This window comes from Rhipicephalus sanguineus, chromosome 4 (genome assembly GCF_013339695.2).
Source record: "Rhipicephalus sanguineus isolate Rsan-2018 chromosome 4, BIME_Rsan_1.4, whole genome shotgun sequence".
NCBI lineage: Eukaryota > Metazoa > Arthropoda > Arachnida > Ixodida > Ixodidae > Rhipicephalus > Rhipicephalus sanguineus.
Genome location: NC_051179.1, coordinates 39,738,299 through 39,752,252, shown reverse-complemented (window position 1 = coordinate 39,752,252; position 13,954 = coordinate 39,738,299). Strand labels below are relative to the sequence as shown.

Below are 13,954 nucleotides of genomic sequence, written 5' to 3'. Positions count from 1 at the left end.
GGAATTGCCTCTTCTATTGGGGCGAGATCGTGGTGCGCGGCTACTTTACGCTCACTCTATATACGATGACCGGGGGGCATTTCCGCTGACCAACTGCTTTCACTTCCTCCCCCCCCCCCCCTTCTTCCGGTCACCATTCCTTCTGCTTTCTTGCCCGCGTCGCTTCCGCTTTAACACACGCCGCAACTCTTCTTACACTCGCTACTTCCCCCCCCCCCCCCTTCTCGCTCGTGCCTTTTCACCCAAGCTTGTTTGTTGGTTCTTCGAGAAAAAGTTACCGTGCGTGAGTGTGTATGTGTGCGTATACTCTATCTCTCTCGCTCGCTCGCTTTCTCGTACGTATATCTCGTGTATATCTTCATGACGTCCCATTTCTGCTTGTCCCGCGCCATCGGTAATCTCGAAGATTGCGCCCCCTTCATGTTAGGAGGAATCGGTGTACGCGTACGTGTTATTATGTAACTCGACATGTTTGCGTTATTTTCGTGCCGGTATTTCTTCCTTCGCTTCGCGCTATACCGTCGGCCCTTGCCGCGGCCGCTTACTTAGTCTCCGGTCCGTTCGTTTTTCGTGACCCAGGGCGATTATGCTGTGTAGCGAGGTGCCGCGCGTCGCTATATACGTTCTTTAATAGCGCACGGACGCGTATATGTATATACGTCCCATTGTGCGTGTGTGTGTCGTCTCTTGATTGAAACTCTCACTGGACCTAGCTGGCTTGCTCTCTTTCCCAACATTCTCTTTCCCTTTCACGTTTCCCTGTCCGAGTGGCGTGATTAAATATCTCTCCGTCGCTTTTCTTTCCTTTTATATCGAGAATTCAGTTCCGGGCGCGATTCGCTCTCATTTCTTTTCTGCGCTGTTTTCTCTCCAGAAATGAATCGTCCGCGCGTCGTTTCGTCAACTCATTAATTTTCTTTTGTACAATAACGTTTTCTGTCTGTCGAGTAAAATGCCGCTTCCGATGTCGTCTCGTTCCGCATTATCGCCGCCGCTCTTCGAGTGACTCTCATCGTTCCCTTTGTTCAGTCGTGCAATCGCCAAGTCCGCGAGCCTACGTATTCATTAAGAGGACTTCCGCTTTATTCTTTGCTTCATCTGCTTCACTTAAGGCTATACGGTATGCGATGTAATAGACTGTTGCTTCTGTACGTGTGTGATGGCTTCTTTCCTTGAGTAGTAAAAGAAAAGACGCAGAAAACTCACATAGCTTGCTGATTTAAAACACATATATATCTCTCTTTCTAAGCGCAGTGATCTACTACAAGGTCATTTCAAACGTCAGTGATGTCTGCGGCCCGCTTTTTCTTTTCTTTTTTTTTTTGAGAGTGAGACTTCAAAACGCGAATTATATTCTAATATTTGTCTTTTGCGGCGTTTTCTATTGCAAGTGACGTGTGTGGTTGATGCGACGTTGTTCCGAAAGCCTATCCATCTTGTTCCCCTCTTTGTGGAATTAATCATCTTAATTTTCCTCTCCTAATTATTTCAACACGCTCCGCGTAGCAGCTAGACTGCCGATTTCAGAGCTCTTTCTCTCTCTCTCTCTCGCTCGCTCTCTTATATTTATTTTATTTTTTTCTAAGCGTGGTGCTCGACTACAAAAGCCTGTCCCGACGATCGAGCTGCTACCGCCTGCGTTTTGCTCCCTACGACGTCTTGAAAATCTCTGTTAGAAATTTGTTTATTTTTTCTTTTCTAAACGGCGAGGAACAAAGATTCTTCCGCGCCGATTTCGCTTTAATGTTTAATAACGCCGCGAAGACTGCTTCTTTGTTCCAAGAGCCGCGATCCCGCTTCTTTCTTTCTTTCTTTCTTTCTTTTCTTTCTTTCTTTCTTTCTTTCTTTCTTTCTTTCTTTCTTTCTTTCTTTCTTTCTTTCTTTCTTTCTTTCTTTCTTTCTTTCTTTCTTTCTTTCTTTCTTTCTTTCTTTCTTTCTCTCGCCCTCTCTCGACGACCGGCTACAAGGCCGTGCTAGGCATGCAGTTCATCGTCCGCAAAACAATATAACCACCCTCCCTCTCTCTTCCTTTCTTCTTTTCTTCCTATAGCTGCCGTAGCGTTCTTATAAAACGTTCAAAACTCGAGTTCCTCCCCCGAAAAGAGTCGCGGGATGATGAACGATAGCGACAATGCTTCAGGACAATTGTGCTCGTGCCCGTGCACAGTACCGTACTTACTTTCGAAATCCCTTAAGGCGGGCCCGCCCCCTCTTCCTCCGTGCCTTTTCATATCCGAGACTGCTGCGCGAATTGTTCTATTTATAACCCGCTTGCCGGATATAAGCGGGTCCTCGGCCTCCCCTCTCCACACCGGATATAAGCGGCAGGGAACCGAAGAATTCTTGTCCTCGGCTTTCACTCTCCCTCGTTCGGCCGTCCGTTCGCTCAGGACCATTAATTTATTTAGTACATAGCAGCCGTGGAGTTTCCTTCCGCCGGTTGAAGCGCGCAAGGCGAATCGGGAAGACGACGGCATTTAATGTCGGCAGAGCTTTCTTGTTCCGAGATTTCCCGCCTTCGCGAGCGACGCCGTGTTAAAATATTAAATCTCGCTCTTTCGCTCTCCCTCTCTTGTTTCCGGGCTTAATATTTCTTCTTAAGCACCTTCCGCGGCTTAGAAGTGACGGATGGTTGAACTGCCAATGATTCATGGCACGCTGACCAGTATTCTATAGAAATTAAGACAGTTCTATGTATTACGTTGGCAACGCGGTGTATTTATTTATTTATTTATTTATTAATTTATTTATTTATTTATTTATTATCCTCAGGTTACAGACGTACATTTAAGAGGGGAGGGAAAAAGTGGATTATAGATATAACATTAATAGATAAAGAATAATAAAGACATCTAAGAAGTTCTGGTGTTGTACACACGGAGAGGGGAAAAAAACATAGCACGGTTTCTAGTTTTTCTTTATTTCTTATGCGAGAGCATAGCGTACGTAGTTTGAGCAATACCGCTATGTTTACATTTTTTTTTAACACGAAAGTGTTTTATGCCGGGGTCCACCAAGACTTCAGTGACGTATATCCGTCACGGAAATGACGTCGAAAAAATTTACATAATCAGATGGCAAAGGAAAAAAGTCCCGTCAACGGGCATCGAACCCACGACCGCTCGGTCCGCAACAACAGATGCTCGGGCACGCTGTCCACTATACATTGTGTAAACTCTCTTATATAAATGTACAGTAAACATTCAGTTACTTCTGTAAGGGCAGGCTTTACTTTCGTGTTATTCCGATTCCTATAACGGAGGGATCAACCATGTTTTTAGACTTTTCGAAATCCGACCACGGCCGCCATCGGCAAGGGCGGAATGCAAGAACCCCAGTGTACTGGCAAATTTACCTGCGTGCCAAAGAACCTGCGGGGCTCAAAAAGTAATTCCGAGTCCCCCGCAGCGGTGTGCCTCATAATAAGGTCGTTGTTTCGGCACGCAGACATTTTATTTGTCCATTTATTTTTATTTATTTAATATTTTTGAGCTACGCCCGTCATCATTTGTGGTTCAAAGTACATGTGCTGAAACAACGCCTGTAAAAAAAAATTCGCACATATATCAGTCATTGGGTCCTCCGCATTCATAAGCAAGGTTCCACGTATTGTTGCCGTTTGGTGCCACATAAAATATATCGTCTAAAAGAACATCAGGCGTATCCTATAGCAATCCGCTTACAAACTGCTGGCGTATAGAACTCCGTGTGTTTCTTGCATAATACTCCTCTTTTTAGTGATTATTCACATTCCTACACCACGTTTGACCTTCTTTGCTGCGACCGCAAGTGCGTACGCATATTCATCAACCGTAATCAATCGTGATTAGGCGCAATTACTTTTGCGATCGCGCAGGAAAGAGGGAGAGAAGACCGCATAGCCACATACCACGCTTTATACTTATCGCTTCTTCTTCCTATTTTTATTATATTCCTGACCCGCTAAGGGGCTTCATTCTCTAAGAAATATTAACTTGACAGCGCTGCTCATCTCTTTTGGGCCTGCGTTTCGTGACCGGCTCGATCGCGGGAACGAGGTTTACGTTGTACACTTGGCTACGTTTATTTATTTTTTCCCCCCGTAAAGGGCTACGAGGAAGACAAAATAATACTAACAACGTAAAAGATAACCCATAAAATATACCGAGAAACAAGCGTGAAATTTATGCGTTGCGAAGAAGAATCAACGGGGGCAAACAAGCGAGCTGCGCGCTCGCGAAATGTCAACTTGTTTCTCCTCCGTAACTTTTTTTTTTTTCTTTCTTTCGCCACCGAGACGTTCGGTTTTATAGCTGGCCAACACACCTTTCGCACGTTGTGTCCCTCCTATATTATACATAATTGGCGCGAGTGGTTTGGTAAGTGCAGTTAATGTTAGGTTTCGGCTCTGCAACCCGCTGTATCGCTCGCGCTGCCGTGTGTACACATGAATTATTGAATGCAGGAACGTTTGATACACGCGGCAGTCTTTATCAACTGCGCATGCCCAAACACGGCCACTTTATTTATATATATAGCGGGCGTCAGGGGGCGCTTCGTATGCGTGCCCCCTCTTATGCTTGAGTGCTGAATACCCGGGCAATTCATGGCCAGGGTCTGGTCACGTGGTGTCCGTTGCCAGTGGCGCCACCTACGTTAATGCGGTGGCTGCCATTCATGACGTTTATAGGACGAAGCTGTGGCTTTTTGTTACCTGCATGCCTGTGCTTTTAAAGCGCGTTATAATATAATGGTGGTTAGAATAGCGTCAACGTGCAGACAGACGGTGTGCTGTAGGCTAATAATAATAATTGTCGGGGTTATACGTGCCAAAACCACGATATGATTACGAAGGACGCCGTAGTGGAGGGCTCCGGAAATTTTGACCTTCTGGGGTTTTTTAACGTGCACCTAAATCTTAAGTACACGGGTCTCTAGAACTTTGCCTCGGTCGAAATGCGGCCGCCGCGACCGGGATTCGATCCCGCGACCTTTGGGTCAGCACTCGAGTGCCATAACCAGTAGACCAACGTGGCGGGTAAGATGCTGTAGGCTGTGACGAAGGACACTATTTGCGTAATGTACTCCTAGGAGCAAAATTCTATGACGCGGAAGAAGCTTAAGTTAAGGTAAGCTCAACGCACGAAAGACATGCTGGTGCGTACCACGGGTCTCTATACAAAGAAGAACGCCCTCGCGCTGCCATTTGCTAACTTCCTGGTTAGCTCAATTGGTAGAGCGACCGACCCGGAAGGCTTTGGTCCCGGGTTCGATTACCGGACCAGGACTAGTTTTTCAGGAACTAAGAAGCTTTCTTTCTGAGAAATCTGTACGGGTTTTTTTTTTTTTTTTCTGTGTGGTTTCGGTACTACAAACGGGCGGTTGTCAATTTCCATTTCCTAACCTTTCCACCACCTTGCGGGATTCCGTGGAACTCATTTGCAGTAAAAAATGCGCTCACTAAAAAGTATCCGTGCCCCCCTCCCTCTTCCAAATATAAATAAATAAAATAAAATAAATGAAGAAAGAAGAAAATATAGCAAATCGTTAGAGAAATAAATGAAAGGCGAACGCGCTCGGAAGTCAGTGAAAAACAGGAGAGAGCACGCGAAATGTAGACAACGGTGCAACGCGGCTCGCAGTCCTCCTTTCGGGGCCCTTGGTCGCGCAGCCATCCACCGAAGCCTTCTCCAGCGGCAGCAGCAGTATGTGTATGTATGTGTTTCGTCGAGAGGAACGTGGATGGCCGAATTCCGGGCGACGTTATATACCGCGCGAAAAGCGAGAGCGGAGAATGACGATCCTCTCCTCCGGTGGCTTTTCATTGTGCCGGCCGCGGTAATAACCTCCGCAAGGATGGAATGCACGCACCGACCCTCGGCACCGCATCAGCGCCGCCGCCGCCTCTTCTCCCGACATCAGCGCCCTCGGGATTCGCCTCTCCATGGTTCGGATACTCTATATACAGGACGAGAAAGGAACGCACCGCATTTGGCTTTCTTTCTTTCTTTTAGTATGTGCTTGTTTTCGTTTTTTTAACGCGTAGTAGTAGTAGTAGTAGTAGTAGTAGTAGTAGTAGTAGTAAAAGGTGATCCTTAGAATGAATACTTACCAACTAGCTCAGCTCTCTGTTATTCTAAGCTTTTAGAGTGATCCTTTCGGAACAGACCTATTTCATTGAGAAGTAGTTTTGTTACAAACTATCCGATTTTACTGCGGCTTGCGGCAAAAGATTCAGCAAGGATTAAAATCTAATGGCCCGTCCCGTTTTTGACGTGCAACACAGAAAAAAGAAGAAGAAATCAGAAATAACGAAAACCGCGACGTTCCCCAGAATTTCATAAAAGAGGGGCGCTGGGCGCGCGCGAATGCATATGCGTCAAGGCGACGCATACGTTCCCCAAGGGAAACATATGCAGTAACTCCAAGTCGCTCGCATGAAAACCATCTGCTCTTGCAATGAACTCATTCAATTAATTCTCATTAGTTATCCTGACAGTTAGTTGGCGCTTACCTTAAATAAGCTTATGCTCCGATATCATATGCATCCAATACAACTCCTAAAATGTAACAGAACCATAGATTTTGTGCCAGCTTTATTTTCTTTAGAATTCTTCTTTCTGAATATTCGGAAAACCGGAAGTAACGTGCTCTACCGGAAGTGCTCGGGAGACAAACACGAGCGTCACTTGTTGCTCGTTCCACTAATAAACGCGCTAACGTGAATTCATACCTGCGCATCTCTGCAGGACACTTTCCGCTAACCACGAACACTACGTTCGCTAATAACAGTGCTTCCCGTGCGTCATCGTTTATTCCTTAATTAGTACTGCGAATCAGAGTAGTTGGATATGGTTAATGGTAGGGCATAAAACAGCGTAAGCATAGGGACAAAAAAAAAAGAAGAAGCGCTCGTGTCGTTGTTTCTCTTCTCGTGTCCCCGTGTCTGTGCTAGCTGTCTTGTACCTCCTTTTTTTCCTTTTAACATTAACCCATATAAGTGGACGTCGTCAAAGAGCTCACACACGTGGTCGCAAGCCTCGTTACACGACAGCGTGTGAAATCTGTGACACTCGGAGAATACTCTATCCATTGCATATAGTGTCGGAAACCGGATATCTCCCGCACGCGCTTACATAAAAAGTACAGATACAGAATGCAAACGTCCGGAAATGCTACACGTGCAGTGAAAGATGCGCAACATAAAAAAAAAGAATTAAAGGCTGATGTTATCACTAGGAAGGGTTTCTGTTGGGAGTACGCTGCTAAGAGGGTGTATGCTTACTGTATGCTGCCAGTCGCGTGGCAATGCACACTGCTGTATAAAAACCAAAAAAAGAAAAGGCAACGTGGCAGATACGAAAAAGCATAGAGACGCTAGCGGTAAAACGCCTTATACCGCCACAGCGTACGCATAGCCCGAGCTTGGCGATCTCATTAAGCAGAGTGCAATGCTTTTATATAAGCTTTCAGCGCCGGCGTCCCGTCGTTCGGGAGTCCCAGCGGGACTTGTTACTTTGGTACCGCGGGCCGCTGTCAAGCCCGTGCAGATGTGAAGGGGGCCACGAGAGAGAAACGCGTGTTTTGTGTACTTTCGGCTCGTCATTGTGTAACGGGTCGACCGCGCGCTTACGGTGGTGTATATAGTGAGTCATTCGTTGTCACGTGACAGGTTACCAGTGATTGGCAGGTCACGTGGCGTCCTCGCAACAAAGGGGTTTAATAAGTCTTGTGTAGTAGTACACGTGATCGAAGCCCTGATCTTTCGGTCCGGCTCGCAACCGCGTGCTTCCGTGGCGTGGGAAAGAATGTCCTTTCGTGCGCACGGGGCTCATTGTGTGTCCTGCTTGTCAACCGGCACTGTTCCGCATCACAGCTTTCATTTGACACTGGTTAGTCAGGAGTACGCGCGCATCGTTCGCAGTACTGACTGTGTTTTTATGATGCGTTCCCTTAAGCGTATTCTGGATTGTCAATAATTATCTTTGTGACATTTTTTTACACCCAGAACGAAATGAAAAGATTGTCAGAATCAAGGAAGGAACGTATAATTCTCGAAGTATGATTTCGTAACGCGTTTATTAAGAAAATAAGAACACTAAAAGAACAAAAAATTTTATGGCGATCTATCGGCATATTTAAGATGGAGGCGTGAGCTTTCCCCTGAGATATCTCTAACTACCTTCGCTTACCTTGGTATCTAACACCAGCCAGCATCAGCAGCATTGGCCATCACATGGCCAACGTTGAGGCCCGTATTCACAAAACAACGTTATCCTTATACCTGTAGCCAACCGAGCCAAATCTTGGTTAACCTCCCTGCCTTTCCTCTTCGTATCTCTCTCTCTCGCTCTCTCTCTCTCTCTCTCTCTCTCTCTCTCTCTCTCTCTCTCTCTCTCTATCCTTATATCTCTCGCTTCATCGTTTTTGTGCCCTTGACGCGCGTTAAGTGCATAAAAACAAAAAGCAGGGCGTGAGATAACTAAGGTTGTTTTGCGAATACTGGCTTCATTATTGTTTAGTAAACACGTTAGGCGCACAAGAACGATAAGGATTACGGTTTTTTTGTGTGTGTGTGTGATTACGGGCCTATAATCAGCAAGTGCTGGTGGCATGTAGTAGTTTTCACACACGCTATACACATTTCGCCGTAGTGTAGCTCCTAACACTATACAGCTCACATTGCACACAGTTCGAAGGGCACATTCCTTAATACGTCGTAACGCATCTTGAGATGTGCTTTTACGAGCATTACGCATGGGCCCTACTCGAGCTTTTCGCCGCGAACTTCGCGAGCAGGAGGTGCTGAATGAATATCCGCTATAGGTGATACTTTCGCGGCTGAACATGGAAGTGTCGAGCAGGCACTCGAGAAATTGCGGACGTTTCGTTGGAGGAGTCCTTAAGACATCTTCTTTGGCGAAACTGCGAGACCCGTGTCAAGAGCGTATCGCCCCGTCTCTCTTGAAACGTGACTGGAGTTTCCCGCGTTTGTGTGTATACAGCCCGAAAGAGAGGCGTACTATACTGTATAATATATAGAAAGTGGCATAGTGTGCGGACGATAAGGAGCGGATGAAAGCTATCCGTCTTTGTCTGCGGCGTCCGCGAACCATTTGTTACCGTCCTGCCCTCATGGCACCCTCGAGAGCGACTGCGGAGAGCACCCCCGTGGGATGCGCACGTTGTGTGGATGAAGCCGCGCCGAGAATAACGCTTTATTGATTCAAGGGACGAGGCAGCTCACTTCCAGTTGACGTGAGCGTTATTCCCGCATATGCTAAAGAGAAATAAGTAAACGCTGGAAATTTTCGGCAGAAAAACGGCGTTCTCTATTCGTATAAAGCGTTTATTAAGTCGTATTCAGCTCGCGCGAGTGTCAGGACATGGGCTTGACATTTTTGCCTGCCGTATTGCCGTATATGGTGGGCTTGCGACGCTGCTTCTCCAGGCTGGCTGGCGTCAGCGTACTTTCTCCAGCAAAGGTGTTTATGCGGTTGTGCGTGTAAATGAATGCGCAGACGCGCCTTTTGTATATGTATAGAGCCGGGAGTTGAAAGCAAACGCGTTATACTATTTTCAAGTGTTAAGCGAAAAACTCACAGGGTCTCCCATGCATTCGCCTAAGACTACTTGAAGACAAAAGCCTTCTTTTCTTCTCAGTCGATACACTGATCGTCCCCCGCTTCACTTCGAAAGCTTTTTGCACCTATATAACGTGGTTTTGCACTGCCTCCAAGATCGGAGGCATTACAAGCTTTCTGCTCTCATCTGGTTTTGCGCAGCCTCCGTGATCGGCCCGGCCCACCTTTGACGAGGCGACGATGTCCTGTGAGGACGTCATCACGTGCAGATGACTTTTTTGCGTCACTCGTGTTGACGCCGATGGTCAATTTTCGCGTTTGGTGAGACATATAAGGTTTTCGCCCTAAAAAATGTGAATGGTACGACTTTACCGGCAACGTATAAGTACTCACTGCGTAAAAGGCGAATCGCGAAAAAGAAGCACACCTTGAGGAACAACATGATTAGTCGAAGTAAAATGAAAATAAAATAGGTCATAAAGAAAAGGTCAAAAGAATGAAGATGCCGTTCATAAGTTACGTACCTCTGTGGCCTGTTACATCCTGTCTGCTTTGTGACCTTTATATCTGGTGTTCTTCTAAAGCATGTACGTGTAACGTGTTAATTATGAGTACGCAAAAAAAAAAAAAATGCAGAAGACAGATGCCTTAGCGAACCCCCCTCCAAGCTTCCAGCTGCCCGAATACTCGCGAATCAGTCAGACGCGAAAGACGAACCGCCGCGAGTCAAAGTCGCTTCACTTACAGCAAACTCTATCCAGCAATGAAGGCAGGAGGTAAAAGAAAGAAGAGAAAAAAAAATATTGCAGGCCGGAGAATGTGAGCTTCGCGTATGTTTCGCCGAAAAAAAAAAAGAACTAGAGGATAGCTCGCACTTTCACACAAGGAGATCCATCCAAGCAGCGCACCACTTTCCCTTTTTTGTTTTCTTTCTGTACCTCCTTCTTCTGGCGGGATCCGCTCAGCGGACTCCTAATTCGTTGCGGCTCCTCAGCCAAACGCATCCATCACGCTCTTGACCGGCCACACTATACAGCGGGCGTTCGGCGCGGTCGGCCAGCACACAGCGGCTACCGAAACCCGAGAACTTCAAAGGTGGCGGCGGCTCGCTCCTCTCTCTTCTTATATATATAGAGGGAGCGAAACATCGAAAAAAGAGCGGGTTTGCGCAAAATAAAGAGCGAAAACAACGCGAGCGAGTAGCCGAACTGGGCGGGACGTTGAAGGATAACAACGGCAGAGATTCTGGGAAAGAAAGGAGTAACGATCTAGAAAACACTAGGGTGTATAAGGAGTGCGCTCGGTGTAAGAAAGGAAGACAAAAACAGAAAAAGTGAGCGACGTGCCGCGCTTACTTTTTCACCTTACCCGTTCATCTCTCCTTCTAGCAGCCAGCTGCGATCTAGCTTTCTCCACTCAGGCGTGTGTTCTGCTTCAGTCCCTTGCAGGAGGGCTGCATGGTTAGATAAACCTATTTGTCGAGTGAGAAGCCGTACCGTACAGTGTATGTATATATATATACTTATACCGATCGCTAGGTGCGTGTGTACTTGAGAAAGGGGGTGCGCACGAGTCTGTCGGTGCGTTCATTCTTTATCCGGCCCTCCTCACTCCGGTAACAGCCACGGCCAGCGTCGAAAGTCTTTGGGGCGGTGGCTCCTCCTAACCAGCTCGCGCTATTGAGCCGTCGCTTCCGTACCCGCGGTACAGTGCAGACAACGAGCTTAAGCCGAGTGATTGCCCCCCTAATCAGATTTGCTGCTTGTTTATGTGGCCCTGTCGTCTCGCTTGCTCGTGGTGGCGGCGTTTTTTTTTTTTTTTTTTTTTTACCAGGACGGATGCCTTTCTTTCCTTTGCTCGTGATTCCTTCTTGTCGGATTGGTCAGGCCTACACAGCCGTCGACGTCGCTGCCACGTTCCAACCCCCCCCCCCCCCCTCGCTCGCCCCAATCCCCCCTCCCTTTCGTTCTATCTCTTGCGGCTAATTTATGAAGCTATACCACCAATGCGGTACCCGACTGCCGCATCAACCGCTGCTGCTGCTGTCTGTGATCGCCTAACGGTCTGGATTTGTTCCTTTTTTATTTCTTTTTGACAACGCGTGGAAGAGAGTCCGAGGGTGTGTATCTGCTGCTGCTTTTATCCGAGCCCCTGATTTATCGCCCGCTTTCGGAAGATGCCCCGCCGCTGGCGCGGTGTTCTCCTTTCAGCGAGTTAAGCGGGACAACAGCGCACGCTGTGCTGTAGCCTATACGCAACGCACCTTCTCCGCCTTCTGGAGCTTTCACGGTCGCCTTTCCCAATTGCTCGCCTTGTTGTCCCTGTTATTTGTGTCGTTTTCATTTGGAGCGATTCCTGCTTGTGCGGGGCTCGCCCGCGTGCCTGACCGCCGCTACTCGAACGTGGTAAACGCACGCTGTTTGTTGCACCTTGCCCTCCCCCTCCATCTCGGGTAAAAGGAGCGACCGCGCAATGTGTTTGAAAGGCGATAAATACGAGCTTTCGGGGTGGCGGCGCACGCTTCGAATCTTTTTTTGTTTTTTGAAGCGTGTGCTTCCATACGATGCGGGCGGCGAGGCATTTGCCGGGCCAAATGTGATAACGCGCGCGGCGTGTGTTTTATGGTGTAATTGGACGAGGGTCCCTTTATTTAATGTGCGGGCGTCTTTGTGCGCGTGCGCGGAGGTGTTGCAGGAAGTGGGGTCATTTCTGAAGCGCAGAGACGTGACTGATTACAAGAAAGTGAGCGGGTAGCGCATTTTAATATAGGCATCTGCGTTTGTCGTATGACCTGTGTCAGTTATTGATAGCTGGGAGCAGTACGTAAGAAAGTTCCGTATATAAAGTAGTGGAATCGCTCGGCTTACTTGCAATCTACTGATAAAAGAAAGAAGGCTTTCGCCTTTGTGTTGTCTTAGGCGAATGCGTAAGGGACCGTGTCACTTTCCCGAGTATTGTAACCAGCCAAAAGACCAGGATATTTTCCGAGGAGATCATCGTTTTCAATCATCCCCTACGAAAACCGCGCGGGCGTGCGCAGCTCTCCTTTTGCTATCTCCTTTGTGCTTCGTCATTTGGCTGGTTTCAACCCTCGAGAATACCAACTGACCCAGATCACAAGTCTACGTCATTTTCCATAAACATTGACTTCTGATCCTCTGACACCGCTATGCAAACAAAGCAGAGAAAGAAGGGTGTGTGTGTGTGTTTGTACATGTCACAACAAAGCCACTTCATTGTGATCACGGCAGGGCATTCCCCTACACGTAACTATAGCAACCAGACCCTGTGACTACGGTGCGTGACGTGATCGCTCACTGCTCGCAGCCGCGCCATCCGGAGCAACCAGGACCTGCTGCCGAGCTCTCCGCTGACGTCGCTCTTCCGCAACGACTTCTGGGGCACGCCGCTGACGCACAGCGGCAGCCACAAGTCGTACCGGCCGCTGTGCGTGCTCTCCTTCCGGCTCAACTACCTGCTCGGGGGCTACGAGCCGCGCGGCTACCACCTGCTCAACGTGCTACTGCACGGCCTCGTCTCGGCGCTGTTCACGGCGCTCGCCGCTCGCCTCTTCCTCAACCAATGGCTGCCCACGCTGGTCGCCGGCTTCCTCTTCGCCTCGCACCCCGTGCACACCGAGGCCGTGGCTGGCATCGTGGGACGCGCCGACGTGGGCGCCTGCCTCTTCTTCCTGGGCTCACTGTTGGCGTACGTGCAGTACTGCAAGTACCGCGACAAGGAGGTACACGCTGAGCGGCGATGGGCGCCTCTGTACGCGTCGCTGGCGCTCGCCGGATGCTCTATGCTCACCAAGGAGCACGGCATCACGGTTCTGGGAGTGTGCGCCGTCTACGACGTGTTCGTCAACCACAAGGTGGCCCCGCGGGACCTGCCGTCGCTGCTCGTTAGCGTGAGTGCTGAATTAGATCTATCTATCTATCTATCTATCTATCTATCTATCTATCTATCTATCTATCTATCTATCTATCTATCTATCTATCTATCTATCTATCTATCTATCTATCTATCTATCTATCTGTCTGTCTGTCTGTCTGTCTGTCTGTCTGTCTGTCTGTCTGTCTGTCTATCTGTCTATCTATCTATCTATCTATCTATCTATCTATCTATCTATCTATCTATCTATCTATCTATCTATCTATCTATCTATCTATCTATCTATCTATCTATCTATCTATCTGTCTGTCTGTCTGTCTGTCTGTCTGTCTGTCTGTCTGTCTGTCTGTCTGTCTGTCTGTCTGTCTGTCTGTCTGTCTGTCTATCTATCTATCTATCTATCTATCTATCTATCTATCTATCTATCTATCTATCTATCTATCTATCTATCTATCTATCTATCTGTCTGTCTGTCTGTCTGTCTGTCTGTCTGTCTG

At 47.8% G+C, this 13,954-nt stretch overlaps 1 protein-coding gene across 1 annotated transcript in view; it reads left to right on the top strand.

The window, feature by feature from the left end:
* Nucleotides 1–13,954, top strand: part of LOC119389804 (protein O-mannosyl-transferase TMTC2) — a 395,851-nt gene that overhangs the window by 363,589 nt on the left and 18,308 nt on the right. The window contains exon 3 of the mRNA XM_037657191.2: nt 12,891–13,473. Within this exon, the coding sequence (XP_037513119.1) occupies nt 12,891–13,473 (583 nt within the window). The remainder of the gene's footprint in view (nt 1–12,890; nt 13,474–13,954) is intronic.